This window comes from Micropterus dolomieu, linkage group LG13, assembly GCF_021292245.1.
Source record: "Micropterus dolomieu isolate WLL.071019.BEF.003 ecotype Adirondacks linkage group LG13, ASM2129224v1, whole genome shotgun sequence".
NCBI lineage: Eukaryota > Metazoa > Chordata > Actinopteri > Centrarchiformes > Centrarchidae > Micropterus > Micropterus dolomieu.
This window is the reverse complement of record NC_060162.1, coordinates 7973823-7995379: the sequence shown is the minus strand read 5'-3', so window position 1 is coordinate 7995379 and position 21557 is coordinate 7973823. Positions and strand designations below refer to the sequence as shown.

General features: G+C 40.3%; 1 protein-coding gene across 1 annotated transcript in view; it reads left to right on the top strand.

Moving 5' to 3' along the window:
* Positions 1–21557, top strand: part of fibcd1b (fibrinogen C domain containing 1b) — a 95531-nt gene that overhangs the window by 47328 nt on the left and 26646 nt on the right. The window contains exon 5 of the mRNA XM_046067736.1: positions 4946–5042. Coding sequence (XP_045923692.1) covers positions 4946–5042 — 97 coding nt within the window. The remainder of the gene's footprint in view (positions 1–4945; positions 5043–21557) is intronic.

Here is a 21557-nt window from a genome sequence, read left to right as displayed (position 1 = left end):
GTTGGTAACACACTACGCCGTCATGGATTGAAATCCTGCAGCGCACGCAAGGTCCCCCTGCTCAAGAAGAAACATGTACAGGCCCGCATGAAGTTCGCCATTCACCACCACGACTCAGAAGAGGCCTGGAAGAAGGTGATGTGGTCAGATGAGACCAAAATAGAACTTTTTGGCCTCAACTCGTCGTGTTTGGAGGGCAAAGAACACCGAGTACAACCCAAAGAACACCATCCCCACCGTCAAGCATGGTGGTGGCAACATCATGCTTTGGGGGTGCTTTTCAGCCAAGGGGACGGGACAACTCCATCGTATTGAGGGGAGGATGGACGGGGCCATGTATCGTGGAATTCTGGACCAACATCTCCTTCCCTCAGTGAGAGAGCTGAAGATGGGTCGAGGATGGGTGTTTCAGCACGACAACAACCCTAAGCACACTGCCAAAGCAACAAAAGAGTGGCTGAAGAAGAAGCACATCAAGGTTCTGGAGTGGCCTAGCCAGTCTCCAGACCTGAATCCAACTGAAAATCTTTGGAGGGAGCTTAAAATTCGAGTTGCCAGGCGACAACCTCGGAACCTGAATGATTTGGAGGCTGGTTGCAGGGAGGAGTGGGACAACATCCCTGCCGAAATGTGCACAAACCTTGTCACCAACTATAAAAACCGTTTGACATCTGTGCTGGCCAATAATGGCTTTTCTACAAAATATTAACATGCTGTTTGTCCAGGGGGTCAAATACTTGTTTTTCCTCATCAGATGGTTATCAATTTTAATAAATTCATATGATGTGATTTTCTGGAATTTTCTTTGGGATTCTGTCTTTCACTGTTAGAATGTACATATGATTAAAATTATAGATCGTTGCATTCTTTGTAAGTGGGCAAACCTGCAAAATCAGCAAGGGGTCAAATACTTATTTCCCCCACTGTAACTTATCATAACTCAGTGCTTCCCACAGAATGACAGTGTAACTGTGGCGCAGATACAGCATGCTAGCCTCGAAAACCCAGCTGTATTCAAACATTAACTTAGCTCTCCTTATTAGCTAGGCTCCTTACATGCTTGCTAATAACTTTTAATAGCTGGGACTCCGACATTGACAGCGTTGTGTTGGACAGATGTGTGCAGCTGTGTTAACGAGGGAAAGATCGAGGGACGGATGAGAGAGACGAGCGAGAGGATGTGCTGCGCGAATACGCGCTGCCTGCAGCTCACAAACCATTTTAAATAGGCCTAGTAAAAAAAAAAAAAAAAAAATCGAAAATCAATATGTGGTCAGTCAGGCCGACACAAATAAATGAACGTATGGGACACTGTAACTTATCTGCTCATATACTTTATGCACATTCATTAGCCTATCTCTCCCACATATCTGAGTTCTCTGACAGGTAAAGAAAAAAAGTCGCAATTGGAGACTAACGTCATTAGCCTATTTAAAGAGAATTCATAATATTTTACTACATACCCTATACTGCATTATGTCACTGATTCGCTGGAAGTATCCCCTCGCCGTCTAACAGACAGAACTGGATGAGACGAGGAGGTGCTCATGCCGGTGGAAAAATAAACTAACCGACACCTGTGATCACACAGAAAGCTCACGAATAATTCCACACACGTTAACTTCAGCACCTCTGATAAAGTGCCGTTTACAATCCCCAATAGAGCAAGACAAGGCTTCAGTTTTTAAGTTACATTTTTATAGCCTACTGAAACTACAGTATATGTCTGCTTTGGCACAAACTGTCTGCGACTCACAGAGCGAGTTGGGTGCACATCACCGCCCCCGTTGAGAAACACTACTATAGAGGGTTTTATTCATTGTTTTATTATCGATTTGTGTATTTTCATAGACATAGATTCAAGTGACTAAAATCACTATATTTATGTCTAGAATATCCCTGAGATGGTATTCCATTTAGACTATCGTCATACTGTGCCTGTACCCTGGGACTGAGTATACTTGATGTCATGTGTTAAGTATAGTAGCAATTTTAACACAGCATTCCTGTCACTATCTCCACTCTGAAAAATAACAGAAGATTAGAATACAATGTTAGTACTGTTTTATTAACCAAATTACAGTGTAGTTGACACCACTTCATCTGTGCATTAAAGGGAGAGTAAGTGATTGTAATCCAATAAACTTTTTGTTAAATTCAGCGAGTAGCTCCTCACAGTTTGCTAGCTCTCTGAACAAAAATGTGGTTTTCTTACACAGCCCTGGGCCTGTAAATGGAACGTAAAAGAAAATAATGTGGACTTCCTCACAACATTGTTCCAGCCAACAGGTGGTGTTAGTGCTCATGCACAGGAGCCGTGGCAGACGTAGTTCTATACACTGGCACATTTGAACATGCTGGAATCCAGGCACTGTGAAGAAGAGATGGCCAAGAAACAGCTGAAATGGAAAAGGTCTGAAGAGAAGAAAGTGATACGACCAGGCAAGGGCAAAGGTGTTTCATGCTGGAGAAACCTCTGAGATTTGAAATTTGGGGAGCAGACATTCTAAGGGAGCAATGAAGGGAGGGGTGTATTTGTTTGGAAGTTGATTTCAAATATCAACAATCATTCTGCAGAATCAGTTACTCTCCGTTTAAGCCGTCCAGTAGCATAACACTGGGAATGTGAAAATGAGCTGCACTCCAGCCCTGTGTATGAAAGATTTATAACATTATTTATATATTTTATACATTAATATTGAAATCTCCAAAAATAATATATAGGCTATATATCCACAGTATAGATACAGAAAAAATATTACTGTGCTTCTGTTTCTGTCTCACCACTTAATGGTTTCTTATACACAGGGGATACAGTCCTATATAATTTGTAAATGAGTAATACAAGACTACAGTAAATTATTACTCACGTTAATAACAGTCAGTCAGTGTCATATTAATTAGCTTTACCTCAGTTTCGGATTTAATATAAGGGGGCAAATTATGTAGCTGTAGCTAATAACTGTCGTTAGATTTTCATGTCGGCTTGAGGAAGTATAATCAGTGACATTGTTACAGATAACTGGGAAACTAGTTTCATAGTCTAATGCATCACTACTGGGGGAAAGCCTGTGATAGTCTTGTGCAACAGCTGATCAAAATCCCTTTGTTTATTTATGTTTATTTGATACCTCCATGCAGCATTGTTTACAGGCATCACTGAAAGAAAAATGTCATACCATTACATGCAGAAGAAACAATTGTCAATTGTATGTTTTAGTTGCACTAAAAAGAGAAGCAAAATCCATGAAAAGAACCAAAATAACAATGAACTGATCTAACTAAAAAGATTTGCCTGTGTAGTCAAAGTGGGAGATATTTTATTCTTCTGTGCAATTGATCTCCTTGTTGTCTAAAAACTATTAAACACATCATTGGGTTCTTTACGCTGAACAAGGCCTAAGTATTTTACGGCAGCAGGACTGTGTGTGATTGAAGCAAAATAAACTTGGGCAACAAATGCATATTAATCCACAGATGAAATAAGTTCCCAAAAATGCTCAGTTTACTCCTGTTTGAGTAACTTTTGCTACAAACAATAGTTTCTGTATTCTGTGTATTTTAAAGAAAATACTACCAATGCAATCTGCCAATATATCATCATGTCTTGTAAACTACCAAATATTGATATCATTATTGGCCTCATTTCTATAGTTGACAGTCTGAAATATATATGAACAGAAGACTTCATCAATCAAAAGAGAGCATGTCTAACTTGGATATAGTGAGTGACAAAGGATGCAGGAGAGCTGGAATCTTTGGAAACTTTGAATAGGAAAATTACAGGACCTACTGTGTAGACTTGGAAATCCCGGAGAGTTGAGGTCCCTGGAAAAATGACTGATGAGAGGAAGAAGCTTGAATCTGACAAAATTTAGGTTTGAAGATGGTCATATCTCTTGAATAAGGGAGAAGAATCTATCTTTGGACGTATGCTGGAAGAATTCAGAAACCTCTTAAGGATATGAGAAATCCAGCTTCTTTGAGGGTAGGGAAGGAAATCCCTACAATCGCTAGATGTTGTTGATAAGTGAGGATGATACAGTAATGATGATTAAGATGATCACAATGAAGACAATTATGAAGATGAAAATGATGGGGATGAAGCCATTTGCCATTGCTCTGCTGGATTTTTTTTGTTTTGTTTTTTTTTGTCTGCATGGATGTTAAAAGCAAATATGGCTGTTGGTGCCATCTGGTACCTTATGTTATATTAGGGAATTAGTCACGCTGAACATAAACTGTCTAAGGGAATTTTCTTTGTCTTTTCAACATTAACACAGCCTTCCAACATCCTAGACTATTTTCCATCTGCATGCATTTCTTCCTCAGGAGCACATTTCCAATTTCCTTTCATCCTCAGCCTGACACTCGGAATGTCAGCACTTTTAATGGATGGAGTATTTCATTGGTTGATAGAGATACTACACCCTGACGCATGTGCGAGCGTGCACAGCTGAGCCAAATTGCTAAATATTTGCTATTTGCTGATATTTCTTTCTCATTCAATAAAAAACCTACCACATCATTTCTCTACACACCATTACTTTATAGAATTTCATGATTCGGGGTATACGAAGAGACATTTCACCTCTCTGCATGTATTGAGGATTATTGTTTGCAGCACAAGTTTTATAATTATCATCTCTTTTCTGGAATTTCAATTTATGATATAGATTCCATGGCGATTTGATTCAAAGTCAGTCAAGATTTAATGGATTCCTTTTATAAGCTTCCGACAAATTGCCTTTTTAGTGGGAAGAGTATTTGCATTATTCATTTGTGAAAGAGCAAGCATTTATGAGATAATTTAGTTTAGTTCTAGATGAGCTCAGCACCAACAGTGGGACGTAGAATGACTCATCACAGAGGAGGATGAAACGCTCTGTGTGAGATGAATCTTTTCTGACCCCTGACTTTTTGCATTGCTGTATTCGCTGTGTAGGTAATCCAGCGCAGGGAGGATGGCTCGGTCAACTTCTTCAGAGGATGGGAGTCCTATCGTGAAGGATTTGGCAAAATCACTGGTGAACACTGGCTCGGTAAGTGGCTCGGGTTTGTGGATGTATTTGTGTGTGTTAGGCAATGTGTGATTCATACACACGTGTACTATAGGCCCAATACCATGGCAGGCCAAACGCCTGGAAAGTAGTTTTCAACCAGCTGTAGTCATATTTTTATTAAAAGACATTACAAAAATATCACCTCATTAACAACACAATGACAGCCACTATGACATGAAGTCACAAGTACAGCTCTCAAATTCAAAGCAGAAAGAGGAAAGCTTACAGAGTGAAATGGCTAGTCATGGCGAGTGATAGCGCAAGATAAAGAGAAAACCAAAGAGAGGCAGACAGAGAGGGATTAGAAGACTTTGCCTTCATATCATCAAGAATTCAATAATAGCAGTTGAACAGTGAAAATGAAAACTGCTTCAGTGACAGCGACAAAAAATATTGCAGCAAATTAAAAGAAGTGTGTAAAGGGCACTTTATGAGAGCTGTCTATTCAGCACCACAAAATCACAACACGAGCCAAAAGACCAGTAATTCATCTGCAATATTTTTATTTTTCACATGACAAACAGAACAACAGTATAATTTTTTTTTTAACCCTACATCTTTTCAACTTTCACCTTCTGTTAAATTCGTAAGTTACAGATTGTGCTTGTCCAAATTCTTGTATTTCTTGCTGGCAGCATGACACATTGGTCCTGCCTCCTCTCAAATTTGACAGGAAAAGAATGCCAACATTCATGTGTGAAATTATCAACTTTCCCAAAGCCAAATTCCTCGTCTTCACACCACTTTTCATTAGATGCACCAAAATATTTCTTCTCAATCATGGCTGGTCAAAGTTAGCTGCTTGCACTGGTGAAGTGTGCTCTTGTGAACAGAGTGGCAGTGATGACACCCACAGCATATTCAGATCATCTTAATTGAATGAGACTTTCTTATCACATATTGTATTTATAGAGTGGCCTTGTAGCTCCTTTTTAATTGCCCTGACATTTGTTCCGTAAGCAAGAGAGCATGAGACAGAGCCTGAAAGCCGGTCTCTCACATCAGGTGTGAAGTATGAATTGACAACCAAAAAAGCACATATGAGGGAGCGCGCCATATACTATATAAGTCCTTACCTGGATTTGATTACAGCAACTTTTCTCCCTCACTCTCTCCCACATTTCCTGTCTCTCTTCAGCTGTTCTATCAAATATAAAAAGGAAAAAAAACCTCCCCCCCCAAAAAAAACTGTATAAATATAAGCACATGAGGGTGAATACATGAGGTGATATAATCAAACAACTGCAGCTGAGGAGTGTGACTCAACGTGCCAACATCTAATCACTATTTTCACAGACATAATCAACATCTTACTGGGATCTCAGTCTTTACTTGCTACATATTATCAACTATTATCCCTGTATTGCCAAACGTCCCCAGTGACATTCCTCAGTGCAATGTTGTTTGTCATGTCACCACATTTAGGGTGAGGTGAACGGTGCTGTGCCATAAGCATACAACTTTCAAGAGACATACATTCTTTAAACACTGAAAACATGACCTGGGGTTTTTTACTTCAATTCTGCACTTCTGAACCATTAGCCACAATTCACGCACTCGCTCTTTAAGTACTGATCCATTGACCTTCAGGGCTACTGTACTCCCACTTTCAACATGCCATACATATTGTGACTACACTATATTCATGGCTAACTGAAATAGTGACATTGTGGTCAGGACAACACTCTGAAGCCGGCGAGATGCCCATCAGTGATGAGTCATTACATCAAACAAAGTTGATGCGTAAACAACTTAGCTTACTTCATAAAACCAAGATGTCATTAAACAAGAAAGTTCATTGCCCAATTGGCATTCATGGGAAATATACTGGGATAATATGCTATTTCATATTCTTACGAGTGCATTACTGATCACCAAATCTGGTCTGCTTACACAAAAACACCAGTCCCAAAACAATAAGCAGTTGCAGAAATTCTTTTTCCTTATAGGGAATTTGGCTTTTTCAGTGTTTATGAGCTATCATCATGGTAAGTCTGTGTATTTTTTTTAAAGGTCTCATCACAATTTGCTGAAGATCAGACTGGTAAAGTAAGTGGAACTTGAAGAAAATACACACTCGGCCATGGTCAAGGTCATGGACGTGCTATACCACAACTGAGATACTCTCCCATCAGTGCTCTAGATTAAAGAACTCTTTCACACGCATACATATACGCTTTAGGAGCAATACTGTATACATTAATCGGTCTGTGGGCAGCTCAGTTTGCAAGCACTCTAAATATTGTACACATGGTTAATTATCTGTTTAATTGTGTGTGTCATTTCTGTTCACTGTTTTTGTTACAATGAAACCAAGAAAATTCTTCATTTAGGCAATCTTAAATTACTAATAAAGGAAACTTGAAACTGAATTTATATATATAATTTTTAGATGGCCACGCACTCTCAAACCAACTCAGAATTAACATGCTGCAGAACCTATACTGTTACACAGGCTAGTGGAGCAAACCAAACTTCATAACATAGAGACCAATATGTGAACTAGATGCAAAAAAGTTTTTTGCAAAACTGGTGACATTGTACTTAAGAGAGTCTTGCTTTAGGGAGCGCTGAGCTGGGGTGCTGCGGCGGTTTGCCTGGGTCTGGTGGGAGAGCGGAGTAGGGCAGTCCTACAAACAGCATTGCATCTGAGCTTGGCCAGAGGGGACAGCCAATTTGTGTTCCTGAATAGAAAGCAAGGTGGGTTGGTAACCAAGAGAGCAGAGAAAAGGTAACATGCCAGAGGAGGTGTTGAGTTAATAATGAGTTGAGTTAATGAGTTAATTTCTGTTTCTGGTGAGCAGTTGGCACCAATATGTGTGAATGGGGTGAATGTGATGTAGGAGGTCAGTGGTCTCCCAAGCAAAGTGAAGCTTGGGCAGGGAAAGAAAATGAGCAGTCTTAAAGAAATTATCAATAACGGTAAGAATAACAGTTTTACCATTAGAGGGAAGGAGGCTGGTGACAAAATCTAGGACAATGTGAGACCAGGGGTGGAGAAGGCCTAAGCTGGGCTTGGTAGATGGCTTATTCTGAGCACACACTGAACAGGCGGAGATAAAGGACCTTGTGTCTGCTTCAATGCTTGACCACCAGAACGGCAGATGTAGAAGCCTAGTGTCCGATTTAGCCAGAGGTGACCCAGGCAGTTGAGCCAGAGTGGGCCGACTTGATGACCTGAGAGCCGATAGAATCAGGGACCAAGAGACGATTAGAGGCTCCTTTATCTGGGTTGGCTTGTTGATTCAGAGTCCATCTTACTAACGATGAAATAGACAAAGCAGGTGGGCGACAGGATTTGTTCTGGATCGGAATTGGACTCCTCCACGGAGAACTGCCGTGACAATTCATCAGACTTGATGGTATGAGAACCTGGATGATAGGATAAAGTGAAATTCAATCTACCAAAGAACAGGGCCCACCCCCACAAAATTCTGATGGTAGGTGACAATTCAAACTCTATAGCCTAACTATAACAGAATATAATGGAGTGCAGCTCTCAGTCATTCTGTACTGCTTTCAGACATGTTTCTCCTGTAGATCAACTTTTCTCATGTAATATAATCCCTCCTAATTTAGTCACCTCAATGATAAATTATTATATTCTAATTTGGTTATAAACTCCTGGGCTTTAATAGCTCCTGTGTTTCAGCAGCTTTCCCGCACATGTTCAAAACTTTCTGCACATTTAAAATCTCTCCCACTTATCTGTGTTCTCCGACATGTCCAGAAAAAAGGCAGAATATTACAAAACTAAGATCATCATTTGATGAGAATTCTACCTGCCCTTTACTCTGCTCTACATTACGTTATTGATCTGCTGGTAGTAACATTATCCCCTTTAGACCGTTTGACCGACACAGTTTGGAACTGCATGCTGCATGTGAAACCGAAAGTAAATGAAACACTTGTGATCAGGCAGAAATCTCACCACAAATCCACACATGTTAACTTCAGCAGCTCAGATAAAGTGCAGCTCACAGTCCCAAACAGAGCAAGGCTGCGCTTTTTTTTGAGAGGTTTATGTTGCAAAACTCTATCACCTACATTACCACTCATCACAGCTGTCTGGACTCACAGCATGAGCGGGTTACGCTGGTGTCAATCAGCTGGGCGGAGTTGATTTGCACCGTGAGTCTTATCAGTTATATATTTTACTCTTGAAAGATCTATTAGTTAAAAAAAAATTAATAAAACAGAGCATTCTGTCACATTAATCTACAACAGAAATTAAATAATCTAATGGATTTTACACTTGTCCAGCTGACATAACCCTCAGTAATTTCTGATTCACAAAATAATTAAATTTGGGTTCTTCATCACCTTCACCACTCTGTGTCCTTAAGATATAGGAATGTTTGTACATACTGTAAAGTGTTGAGTTTATGTGAATTAATGGAGATCTAGGTCTCTTTGCTGACCTGAAGCCATTACAGAGTGCAGCCCATAGTAAAAAATAAAAAAATGTGGTTAGAGGGCCAGCTAGATCTCCCTATGGTATGCTGTAGGAACATGTTGGGAATATGGAAAGCACAGGATTTAGCAGACTGAATTTGAATGAGCCGGCAGGCTACTTTGAACCTTTCAGAGTGCCCTTGCTCATTCAGGGTGTGCTGTTGTCTCGTCACCCCCATCATCGATTACCCTCAGGGCAAAAATGAAAAATGGATCCATGCTTGCCTGTAGCCTAGAAAGAAATTCATTGCAGCTATCTCCTCCAGAACAGTATTGCCCACCTGCCACTGCTGGAGATTTTCATTATTAATTAATGAATATGCAGCTAAATTCAGATTTTTGGTATATGTATTGAACATATAATAGTATGATGATAGTGACAATAATAGTCACGATGAGAAAATGAATAATTGATGCACACAATGTTAAAAACTTTGTTTTTAAATGGCCACCAACAGTGCATTTAATAGTTCCTATGGGATGTGTGTGCAGGATGAAGCAATCACACATGATAAAAATTCTAGCACATTTTGTACCATATTCACAAGCCACTAAACTTAATTTAGCACCAGAAAAGGGCCCAGTTCTGAGAAAATCAATTAGGATATATTTTCGTTTGGCAGCTTAAGTGTCAAGTAGTTGAAATGCCTATAGATTTACAAAAAAAATGTGTCAGTGCTATCGAGAGTAATTGCAATAATCTTTCCCACTTGGAAAGGGATTTGTTCTATTTCTATATATGATAAAATTGCCACAGTGTATCACTTTGATTTAAGACAGTCTGAAGTTATTGTTTAATGATGAAAGCATAGTTTTAATGGTGACTCATTGGTAATGATTAGGTCTGCAACTTCAGTTTGTGTTTATATGTGTTAAGTTGTCTGCTTTGACAACAAGCCTGAATCTTTGATTTTGGACCTTTTTTCACTTCTTTCAAAAGGTACAGTGTGTAAGACTTGATATTACACTCTACCTGTCAAATTTATAGTCCAAAAAAATAGGGGGCAGCATATCGTATATCATGTCATAACTGCTGTTAGCTAGTTATCCCAGTTAGTCATGCAAATAAATTAATGGTCCTGTTAGCTGACTGAGTCAGAATGGGTACCAGAACCGAGAGCTGGGCGAGCAGCCTTCCAGTGAACACGCCCGGACCTGGGCCAAACACAGCCTTCAAGACCAGTTGAGGCCAGTTTGATGACAGGAAATACAGTACCAAGGTGATTTACAGCAGCTCCAAGCAGGACTCTTGACTCGGGAGACAAAGAACATATGGTGGGTTTAGGCGGGGACAAGAGAGGGGTCAAGCAGGAGAGGAGTGAGAGAGAGGTTGGGCTTCAAAGAGGCAGCAACAGCGTGTAGAGCCAGATTATTTTCACATCTAACTCAGTGAATTAAGGGTTTATTTCAGCCAAACTAGAATTGGTGATTGAACTAGAAGAGTGGAAAGACTAACCAAGACAGTTGTGGTGAGTTTTATTTTGTGTCTTTAGTTTGAATGAATTTTGTATGGGTTAACAAGGCAATTGGTTCAGTCACATTATGTTGACAATGTTAGTTCATGGCCATTTCTTACACATTGCACATTTAAATTGAAAGGCCTTCACTTGTGGCCAACTGCATGTGTGGGGGTCATGATTTGAAAGACCTTGAAGACGTGCTCTGTTCCCCATATCACATGTGTGCAAAACTGGTTCTATCTGGCAAATGGAGACTGACCTGTTTAAGAGAAGACGTCTTATACAATGCCTTCAGGAGATAAAGCATTTCACTTTTACTTTAGCTTTTAAGTTTATTATGTTTGTGTTGGTGTATACATGCTCTGCAAAGATCAGATTTGTGTTTGATGAACCATTTACACAAGTAACCCCAACTTGGGTTTATTGAATCATCCTTTTGTTTATCTGTTCGTTCATACATTAGTCTGCTGCACACTGTTTACATAGACTTGCTGACTCTGCTGCTATTAATCACACCACTGTCACTTTACCTTTTAATTTTGTCTCCAAATACTTTTGTATATATTTTTTATTCCATTCTTATTTTAGTTTTATGCACCTCTTATTTCTTTTTCTTTCTCTATTTATCTGTACTTGTGCTCCTGCAACAACCACACTTAGATCAATTAAGGTTTATCTTATCTTGTCAAAGTGAAGACTGACCTGAAGTCATCAAACACTTACTTGCAGTTATTTAGATATAGATTATGTCATGCAAGCAGATATCAAACATAATTTGGGTATATGGCTCCACAGAAATATTTTCTGCATGTATAACTGTAAAAACTAACACATTGCTAATAATCTCTCCCAAAGGAACACGTATAAAGAGCATGAAACTGGGTCAAGGCAATTCCACTGTTGCCATCAAATCTATTAGACACCTGGTCTCCGAGGCTGATGTAGACTTGTCTACCTGTAATATAGGTCCTGAAACAGTTTAATACTGTCCCAAAGAGACTAACCTAGTTTTCCAGATGGCCTATTACATTAACATACCATTGTCTGTAGTGTTCAAAGCAGCACTTACATCCAGCAGAAAAGGGATAGACAATAGTCTATTGTCATATTAATGTCCTCTCTCCTGTCTTTGTGCCCATGAACCTTAGCCATAATTTGTACAAATATTTTACCAAAAACTCCAAGGTTTCACTGTAGCTAGTGTGTATTGTAGAACTATGGAATATCAGTCTAAAGTTGACATAACCAATACATATTGTCCTTTCTTTTAGTGAAACCCATCATCCAGGAAGTGACTTTCAGAAGAAATGTTGCCAAAGAGTTTTGAGTACCATTTGTCAAGTTTAGTTGTTGGTTTAGTTATCATTTTAGCTCACACTGTCAGGTGTATGGAGGTATAATTGTAGGAAAACCCCCAAAGAGCATGTTTGAAATTACATTCAAATATTGTTCCAGAAAACAGAAATACTTAACATTCTTGAGCAGTACTCAATTTTATTAATCAGTGGAGCATTACAAACTTAATCAATACGTCTAAATGGAATTCTGGTTTTCTGGTAGCTCCAACTAATTAATAGTCATTTGTTGTCATATCAACTTCTGGATTGGATATTTGTCATCCGTTTATTTATTATATATAAGAAAGGTTTGCCTGCCTCTGTTTTCATTGAGTTTTTAAATATATTTTACACGGACAACTTTTCTTTATTCAATCAAAATTTTGTGTCATGTGAAGTCAGTATGAGCAGTACAATAAGTGTGTGAAGAATCTAACAAAGAAAGCCGTTACAGGTAAAGCCAATTCTGTAAATAAAAAACTGACACTGCACTCCTGATTTTTGAAGCATTTGGGGAAAAACTGTTCATTCCTTATTATCATTTGGACGCTGTATTTCTCACACAGGAAGTTTAATGGATGTTCTAGTTTGATGAGCAGCAGTCCTCTGAAGTAGCAAGGGAAACATGCTAGTACTGCTAAAATCCCAACCATGGGATTTTCAGAGTCTGCTCACGAGTATTCACCAGATGAATATCTGTGAAATAAAATAGACAAGTTGTTGCTCTTTAACAGAACCAACAAGGACTCCATACTCATTGCACTTTCAGTCACGTAAACCTGGTGAGGTGAATCTACCCTGGACACAGCATTATATCTGCCTGCTTTTCTACTCTAAGGAGTATCAGAGAAATTAGGGGAGACAGAATTTGCTTTTATATCAGTGAAGGTTGGTGTATTGATGTCACAGTGTTAAAGAAAATCTGTTGCCTCACCTTCAAGCTCTTTTCATTAACGTTAAGCCGTTTTATTCACCACAGGAGTTTTACTCCTTTATTCTAGCCAGTGTTTACATCTCGCCTCAAGCCTGTGTGAGGGAGGCGCTGCAGCGCTTGGCTAAGCAGATAACCAGTATGGAGCAAGAGCAACACAACTCTCCTGTCATTATTCTGGGGGATTTTAACAGAGCAAACCTCAGCCATGAACTGCACAAATACAGCAAGTAAGTATCCCACTAGGGAAAGAGACACACTGGTACACAGTATTAAAGGATGCTTACTGCTCTGTCCCCCGTGCAGCTTCTGAGCCCTCTGAATAGTCATCTTCTCACAGCTAACAGCAGGGCTGGACTGGGACAAAAAATTGGCCCTGGCATTTTTGGCCTAGGCAGCCCACCAAAATTGGTCGGACACCCATCACCAAAACACCATCCTTCCATTTAAGGGCTCAGATTAGGGGTGTGACGAAACACTTTTGAGATGTAACATTGCACAACATTGGGGCCATGACAACAAGACAAGAATATATTTTAATAGGCCTACTATTTAGGATTGATTGAGGAAATAGTTGATAGGGGGGGTCTCCAACAGAAGATTTTGAGCATTAAACATTCCTGCATTCTGGGGACATTTTCTGGAGACATTTTTTGCACCAGGGAAGCACAAAATTCAGGTGGCAGGTGACAATTCAGAATATAAAAAATATAATAGAATATGATGCAGTAATCAGTAGCTTATTATTGCTTTTAGCTTAAGTTACTTGGAAAAGAGTTCTTCTATATTTACATTGCATTGCAGGCTTATTGTGCAAATAAACCTTTTTCATAGCATTTTTATTTGTTAACATTTCTTGTTGCAAGCTATTTTTCAGAACATTCTTAAAAAAATGCTTTCAAAAAGTGGTGGGTAGCCTACATGTCCCCAGCATCCCCAGTGTAAATGACCCTCCCTCCCTGCCCCTCCCTACAGGTTAAGCTACTCATGCTTACCGCTTCACCTCCACTCTCCTCCTGCTTTCTCACTCGGCCCTGTCACTTTGTCACTCGCTAAACACACGCCTCCTCCTCTGCCTGACAGGTGCCACAGCTCTCCTTTACTACTTCAAGTACCTGTGCCTGCTCTACGTTGGGTACCGCAGCTGATGATGTTAAAGCTACTGCAGCCCCGGGAGCAAACACATCTGTTGTTTTCGCGCATTTGGTGGCCTCCGTCTGAAGATTCCTTTGGGGGGGTGTAACGCAAGAAACAGAGAGCAGAGGGGGTGGAGCTAGTAAGAGATGTGATTAGGCCGGTCCAGTGTCAGTATAAAAAATGAATCAATGGGCTGTTGTCCATGCTTTATGGGCAACAGTTATGTAAATACATAATTTACGTTACACCGGCCCCGAAGGTGCATTGGCACATCGGGAATTTGCCCCGGTATGCCAAATCACCGGTCCAGCCCTGGTTTACAGGGAAAAACCAAAATGCAAAAGGCCTGTGGTTAACATTGTGGGAACATTTGTCAATGATCTGACTGAGCTTAAGGACCTGTATGGAGAGCATGTGTTCCATGCAAGACTCATTGAAAAACATACAGTCATAAAAACTGTTTCACGGCCAAAACTGAACAACCTACAATTCTAAATGATTTCCCTTCAAACACCACTCTGCCATTCAACCCACAGGCTGCATCAGTGAAGAGGATGTCCTGTGACTCTTTCAGAGACAAAAGACCAGAAAAGCCCCAGGCCCAGATGACGTTTCTCTCTTCTGTCTGAAGGCCTGCGGTGACCAAGTGGCTCTCGTCTTCACACAGATCTTAAGCAGATCACTCAATTTGTGTGAAGTTTTCTCCTGCTACAAATACTCCAAAATCATACTGTTCCCCATAAAAGCTTGCATGACGGGGACAATGACAACAGGCCATGTGGTCACTGAATTCTTTGAACTAGTGCTGGCACACCTAAAGCACAACACAGCCCCTCTGTTGGATCCCCTGCAGTTCACTCACAGAGCAAACACTTAGGTTAATGAAGCAGTCATTATGGCACTGCACTCTATCCTGCAACATCTTTAGTTACTGTAAGGATCCTTGATGTTGTTCTGGAAATCCTCTGCTTAAAACTCAGTCACTCAACTCACACTTTTACCAGTGGATCACCAACTTCCTGTAAGACAGGTGAAGAAACTGGAAAGGCTAAGGGAAACTAGCATCCAGTTCTGGCATTCCCCAGGGATGTGTGTTCTCCTCACTGCTCTTTTCCCTCTAGACAAATATTATCTGACACTCAACTCCCCATACCACTTCCTTCACTATACTCAATACTGTAGGCCTTCCTCATTTCTCTGTTTGTACCTCCTCGACTCCTCGCTCCTCTACTTTTCGTACCTGAGATGCATCCAGTAACTTTCATTCTCATTCAGATCATTTCAGCTCTCAGCTTGATGAGCTGAGCATTTCATCATCAGTACCTTTAAGAAATGACACAGTAAAATATATCTCATATAGCCTCCAACGTCAATTACAACTGTCATCACCCGACTATACCTTTGGAATGACGTACAGATACATAATGGGCACTATTATTACAACATGAAATACAGCAACTCAGCACTGACTGCTCTGGTTAATATTACAAACATTTGACGCCAGCAGCTGTTTGCACTCGTTTTGATTGATTATAGCAGTTTAATTGATTTTGATGCGCGTTTTGGCTCTGACATTATCTGAATGCTCATGTACGCGTAAGTCATCCACCCGCCACTCACCCAACTAATTATTTTCTCAAATTTGGAGATTGAATGCATGGCATGGACATTTTACCTCACCTCTACATGTCCCTTTCCAAGTGATTTCTTTATTGTGTTGTATTGATGCATGAGTGTTTTCTTTAACAATTGACTTCAATGATTAGAGAGGCTGCTGTCAGTCATTCCAACATTTCTATGCACGCAGTAATGTCACAGCAAATCTCATGAGGAAAAAACCCCCACAAAAACAAAACCGTAATAAACTTGACAAGACAGACGTCGGAAACTCTCCCGAGGAAACATAATTAAACTTTTAACTTCTGAAATACATGTTTACTGAACTTCATCAAAGTGTCTAGAGGACGGCTGCTTTACTCTAAACAGTTATGACACAGTCAACACTGTATGATCCTGGACTGTGTGTGAGACATTGTGGATGTGTAGAAGAACACAGAACGGTATTATGCCTTTTGGCCTTTTCCCTCTCCTTTATTGAGTTTATATCTTTTTTTGTGCATGTAATAGGTTTGCAAAGTGAAAAAGCCCGAAGTCCACCCCAAAGGGAGTTCCCATCTACCACAGAAAACACTGCTCTGAACTGCCTGAAAACAGCTCATTTGTAGTCCAGCTGTTTCCCTTTCATCCCTGTGACGACACAGCAAAATGCCAAGCGGCTAGTCCAACGCGCGCTCAAAAACACCGGTGGAAAAACACTCGGCTGCTGCAGCACACAGTGACAAGACATCCGCCTGCTGCCTCTCCTCTTCCTTCCAAACATTAGCTACCCTCCAGGCAGTCAATGGACAGAAAGTAGTTACTGTGATGTACAGATAGAGCTCAGTTAAAACTTAATGGATGAAAGATACATTTGTTACAAATTATTAACTTACCACTCTGAAACTCTTGCTCCAGTCCATGTTGCTAAGCTGATAAGGGGAACATACAGCTGCACCGAAGCCGTGTTTACCGGCTTCTCAGGACCCACCCTACTCTGCTTCTGATTGGCTAGTAGTCATTAACAAGGAACTGCGCTTGTGCAACTCCCAACAAATGTAGAGGCAAGATGTATCACTCTAAAGCTAAAACGGAGCCTTCAACACACAGGGTGAAAAGAGGAGCTACAGCAATGTACAGTCAATGTACAAATATGGTGTTTTTTTTTAAATGAAACCATGCAAACCTGTTCTGGTACAACCCTTAAGTAAGATTATGAACCTGAAAATGAGCATCATACCACCTGTTTAATTAACATCAGATACTGACTGATCCTGTAGGCGTGTCAGGAGATTTAAATATTAAGTTATGCTGCTGTGGCTCCTGCGTAAATGCGCACAGGAGACGCTTCACCCAATTTCATCCAGCCGCTATTCACAATGTTCATTTTTATGACCCGGCCCTCCCCGCCCATCCACACATCCCATTCAACAGGAAAAAAAGTAATATCAAAGCGAAATGTCATTAAGGAATGCGGTTTGAACAGCTCCTTTCAAGGAGCTTAACAAATGGTGAAGGACAGGAAGTTTGATCCGCGGTATATGATCATCTTAAATAACTAATACTACTTGAATACGAAAAATAGAATATAAAAGAACACTGCAAGTCCAGCTCCCGCCGTAGGTTGTATATTCCAGCTGCATGTCTTGCCTTTTTTAAACATCACAACACTGGTGTATCCCAGAGATGGGAAGTCGCACACACAGTGACTTCAGACTCGACTTCAGACTCGTCCTCAAAAGACTTCAGACTTGACTTGGACTCGAGGTGTGGGACTCGTGAACAAGTTTATTTTTAGGAAACGTCTGATGAGCTTGCTGTTATTCCCCTCCCTGTGTTACGTATAACCTACCTACGTAACACGTAGTATCAGCTGTGCGTGGCCACGTGTGAGAGAGGACACAAAACACTGGCAGCTGCTGTGCCATTCATCATAAACTTTGATTTTAAAACTTCATACAACAAGGCACAAATGCTGAACGCAAAATACGTTAAATTGAGGTTAGTAAACATGTTTATCTCAGCATTGGCCATGTAACGTTAGCTTGCTTTTTGCTTTAGCTATGACCTACGGGAGGTTAACTCCGACTGCTGTTCGTTATGAAAAGATGAATGAGCGTTTGCGCACCAAACTTGTGATGGTCGATTAACGTAATCATTTACGTCCCGCTGGCTGCCATCATATTAATTATAAATGGAGGCTGCAAACAGGTTGCAGGTTTATTGTTGATATTTTAACGTTAAATTTTTATTTAGTTAACTTTACACTGGTTTTAGAGTCTGCGGGGAGGTATTGAGTACAGTAGTTAATAAGCTGTCATTAATTCGCATTGCACATTACATGGTTGTGCTCTGTAAGTGAAAAATTGGTTGCAGTTACAAAATCCATTATAGCTATGCAGTTTTATAAGCAGCCTGGATTGAAATTGTATCATCGCTTATAGCTCCTCAGGCAAGTTTCCTCGCTCCTCAAGGTGCATTTTAAATTGAGGTGTCCTTCAAGATGGCGTGCAGAGAACGATTTCCAGGTTACAGGCGGAGGATCGAGGAGGCAAGGAGGCACAAAATAAAGAAGTAAGAAAGGTCCTGTGGCTGCCATGGAGATGTTTAGACCAAGCTTTGTGAAAAGACCCAACAGAGGGTATACTTCTTGTGCCAGCTGAGGAAGTTGTGAGGAGCTGGTTTAATTATACACACCTAGGCTGGGTGTGTGCTTTGGGTTGGCCTCAAAACAGGAAAAGAACGGGCTACTAGAGACAAACCAAACTGATGAAACTATCATTAGCATCAACCTATCTACCCTCCAAGACTTGTACACCATCAGCAAACATGGTTGCAGATGTCTTTAGTCATGGCCATGACATATTTAACTCCTCCCTTCTGACAGGTGCCTCAGATTAAAGAGTCTGTGAGGGACCGTTTATGCAATCCCAGAACCGCCTTTTCTTATAACTTCTTCGACCATTTCCACCCACTCCCACAGATGCATCATGAGATTCTGCCTTTTTCTGTGGAGATTCTGATCACTGACGCCCACAATACAACATTATGGGGAAAATCTGCCTGCCCCATCCTGCAGGGGAAATAAGACACATGTAGTCCTTATGGATTGTTTTAATCTAAAATAAACATGCTAATACAGTTACTCAACTGTTTAATAAGCCAGCTGGCGAAGATGTGAACTGAAAATAAGCCTTATTAAATTCCTTTAAAAAAGCTAGCCCGAGGCGGTGGGACCTAAAAGTGGATGAAAACGTTATGAATCGTGTCCTTGTTTCTCTGACAGTTTGTCATTTCTAATAGCAAAAGATGCAAACCAGATGCTGTGATGTCAGACTTCAGAGCAGCAGTGATATTATTGTTTCAGATTGGATTTGTCTTAAAGATTGCTGTTTTAGCAAAATGTTACAACTGTTTAAACAAAATGTACATGTCCAACTGCATAACTAGTGCACAAAGAGAGAATTGGTTTGTAAAAAAACAGAGAAACCAAGCTTAATTTGGTGCTATATTTTCATACATGAACTTTCCTCCCGCTCTCATCCTGTGATGATGAACCCCGGGTAAATGGATCTGCTTGTTTTTCTGGTGCAGCCCTCTAATTCAGATCACCGTGCACCAAAACAAAAAACTTTCTAAAATTCTTCTTTCCAAGTAATGATCAGATAACTCTAAATACCAATGTGCAAAGCTATATGCCCTGTACATAACTCATAAGCTATAAACTACTGTTATAAGCCTATAGCTGCATACAATACACATCACTGTCATGTTATTGATTGCACTATTATTATGTTATGAAATATGAAAATATACAGTTACCAACCAGACCGGAACCCTGTATTTACAGTATACTGTACTTGACCTGTATATAATACATAGGTGTGTGTGTGTGTGTGTGTGTGTGTATATGTCTGTCTGTGCTGTATTTGTTTTTGTCACTATATTATGCACATGGAGAGGCACTGATCAAGCATGCAAGCATCAATAAACTTCTGATTCTTTTTGGTCATCAGCATATGGTTTTAATAAAGGAAAAGCGATTTCCCAATAGGCAAGACAACTGACATTATTTCTCTATTGTTACATTTCAGCACCACCAAATAACATACAACAGACTCATTTTCTCCTTCAAGTATTTAGTGATTCTCTTTTTACTGAGGATGCCCAGAGCATGTCATATCATCATATTTTTGTGATGGTCCCCAGCAGTGCAAGAAGGGGAACAGTGTAATAAGACCCATGCGTCTTGACTACTCTGCCTGGAAGTTGTCCTCTATCTGACGAGTGCCTTGTTGTGATCTAACATTCCTCGGCTGACTGCCTCATTAAAGATATACTTACAGCTGCTACTGAGAAGAAATGGCAAAGCAAACTGTTTCCTTTTTTCTCTTGCCTGTCACTAAAATTGCACAATATTCTGAGGAAAATTGCAGAGTTAACCACTTTACATACTGCTCACCTTTAACGAGTGGGGCATATGTGAGTGCTATATTTGAGCTCTTACCCCACCCTGCATATTGTATGCTCGTGTGATTATAGGGAGGTGATCGACAAAGAATAAGACATTTGTGTGTTTGTGTGTGTTTATGCAAAAGTGAGGGTGCAGATGGGAGCCATGCAGGGGGATGACTATAATTTGGAGAGGGGCGTTTGACAGGCTGTGTCAGTCCTAAGCGAGTCATGGCCACTTCACATCAAAAGGGCAGCCAGAAAAGGGGAGAAAACAGTGTATAGTGACTCTGTCACTGTACACTTTTTGTACTTTGCTAAAGGCTGAAGCAAAGTGTTCAATATAAAAATGTAGTCACATTTTTCTTGTAAGTAACTTCACTGATGCTCACAAAGTAGCAATGAAGGAAGAGAGACTTGGCAGTGATAAACACACCCACACATGATTAACCAGTAGGTATACTGTGTAAATGCCAAACATGTCTTTTGTCTTTCTTTTGCTCCTTTATTCCCTTCATCCTCAGTATCCCTTTTCTGTGGCAGAAGTCCTTCCCATGTTTCTCAGGTCAATGTGAAACAGCACAGAGTCTGTGGCAATTAACTCCGAGCCTATAGAACTACTCAGAGCTTAGAGAAGCAGAGGAGCCACACACCGCAGGGGAACCTATTCATCTTCAGTCTGGAGAGAACACACTGTCCACACACATACACACGCACTAGCACACACATAGAATGTAAGTGAAAGAAAGAAAAAGGTCCAAAAAAGCTTATAGAGCATTTTATTCACTTTAATCAAAAATGTTCTCCGTATGGATGTGATATGTAAATCCGCTCTGTTGATTAGCATGTTATTATATTGTGTGGTTGGTGTCCTGAGGCCACGACATTGAAGGATTACAGCCTAGTGATGTTGAACCACTGAATCCTAATGATGATTTAGCTGCCTTTGTTAGAAACTCCACCAATTTAAAGGTACTTGATCTTTGTTTGACTTCTACCACACTGCATGGTGCACAACCACATTCTCTCTAGGGCTCTTATGTATACACCAACTAAACAAAACAAGGCATTCATACAGTACATATGCTGCTCACCACCCTTGAAAAACATGAAAACAATCTTCTTA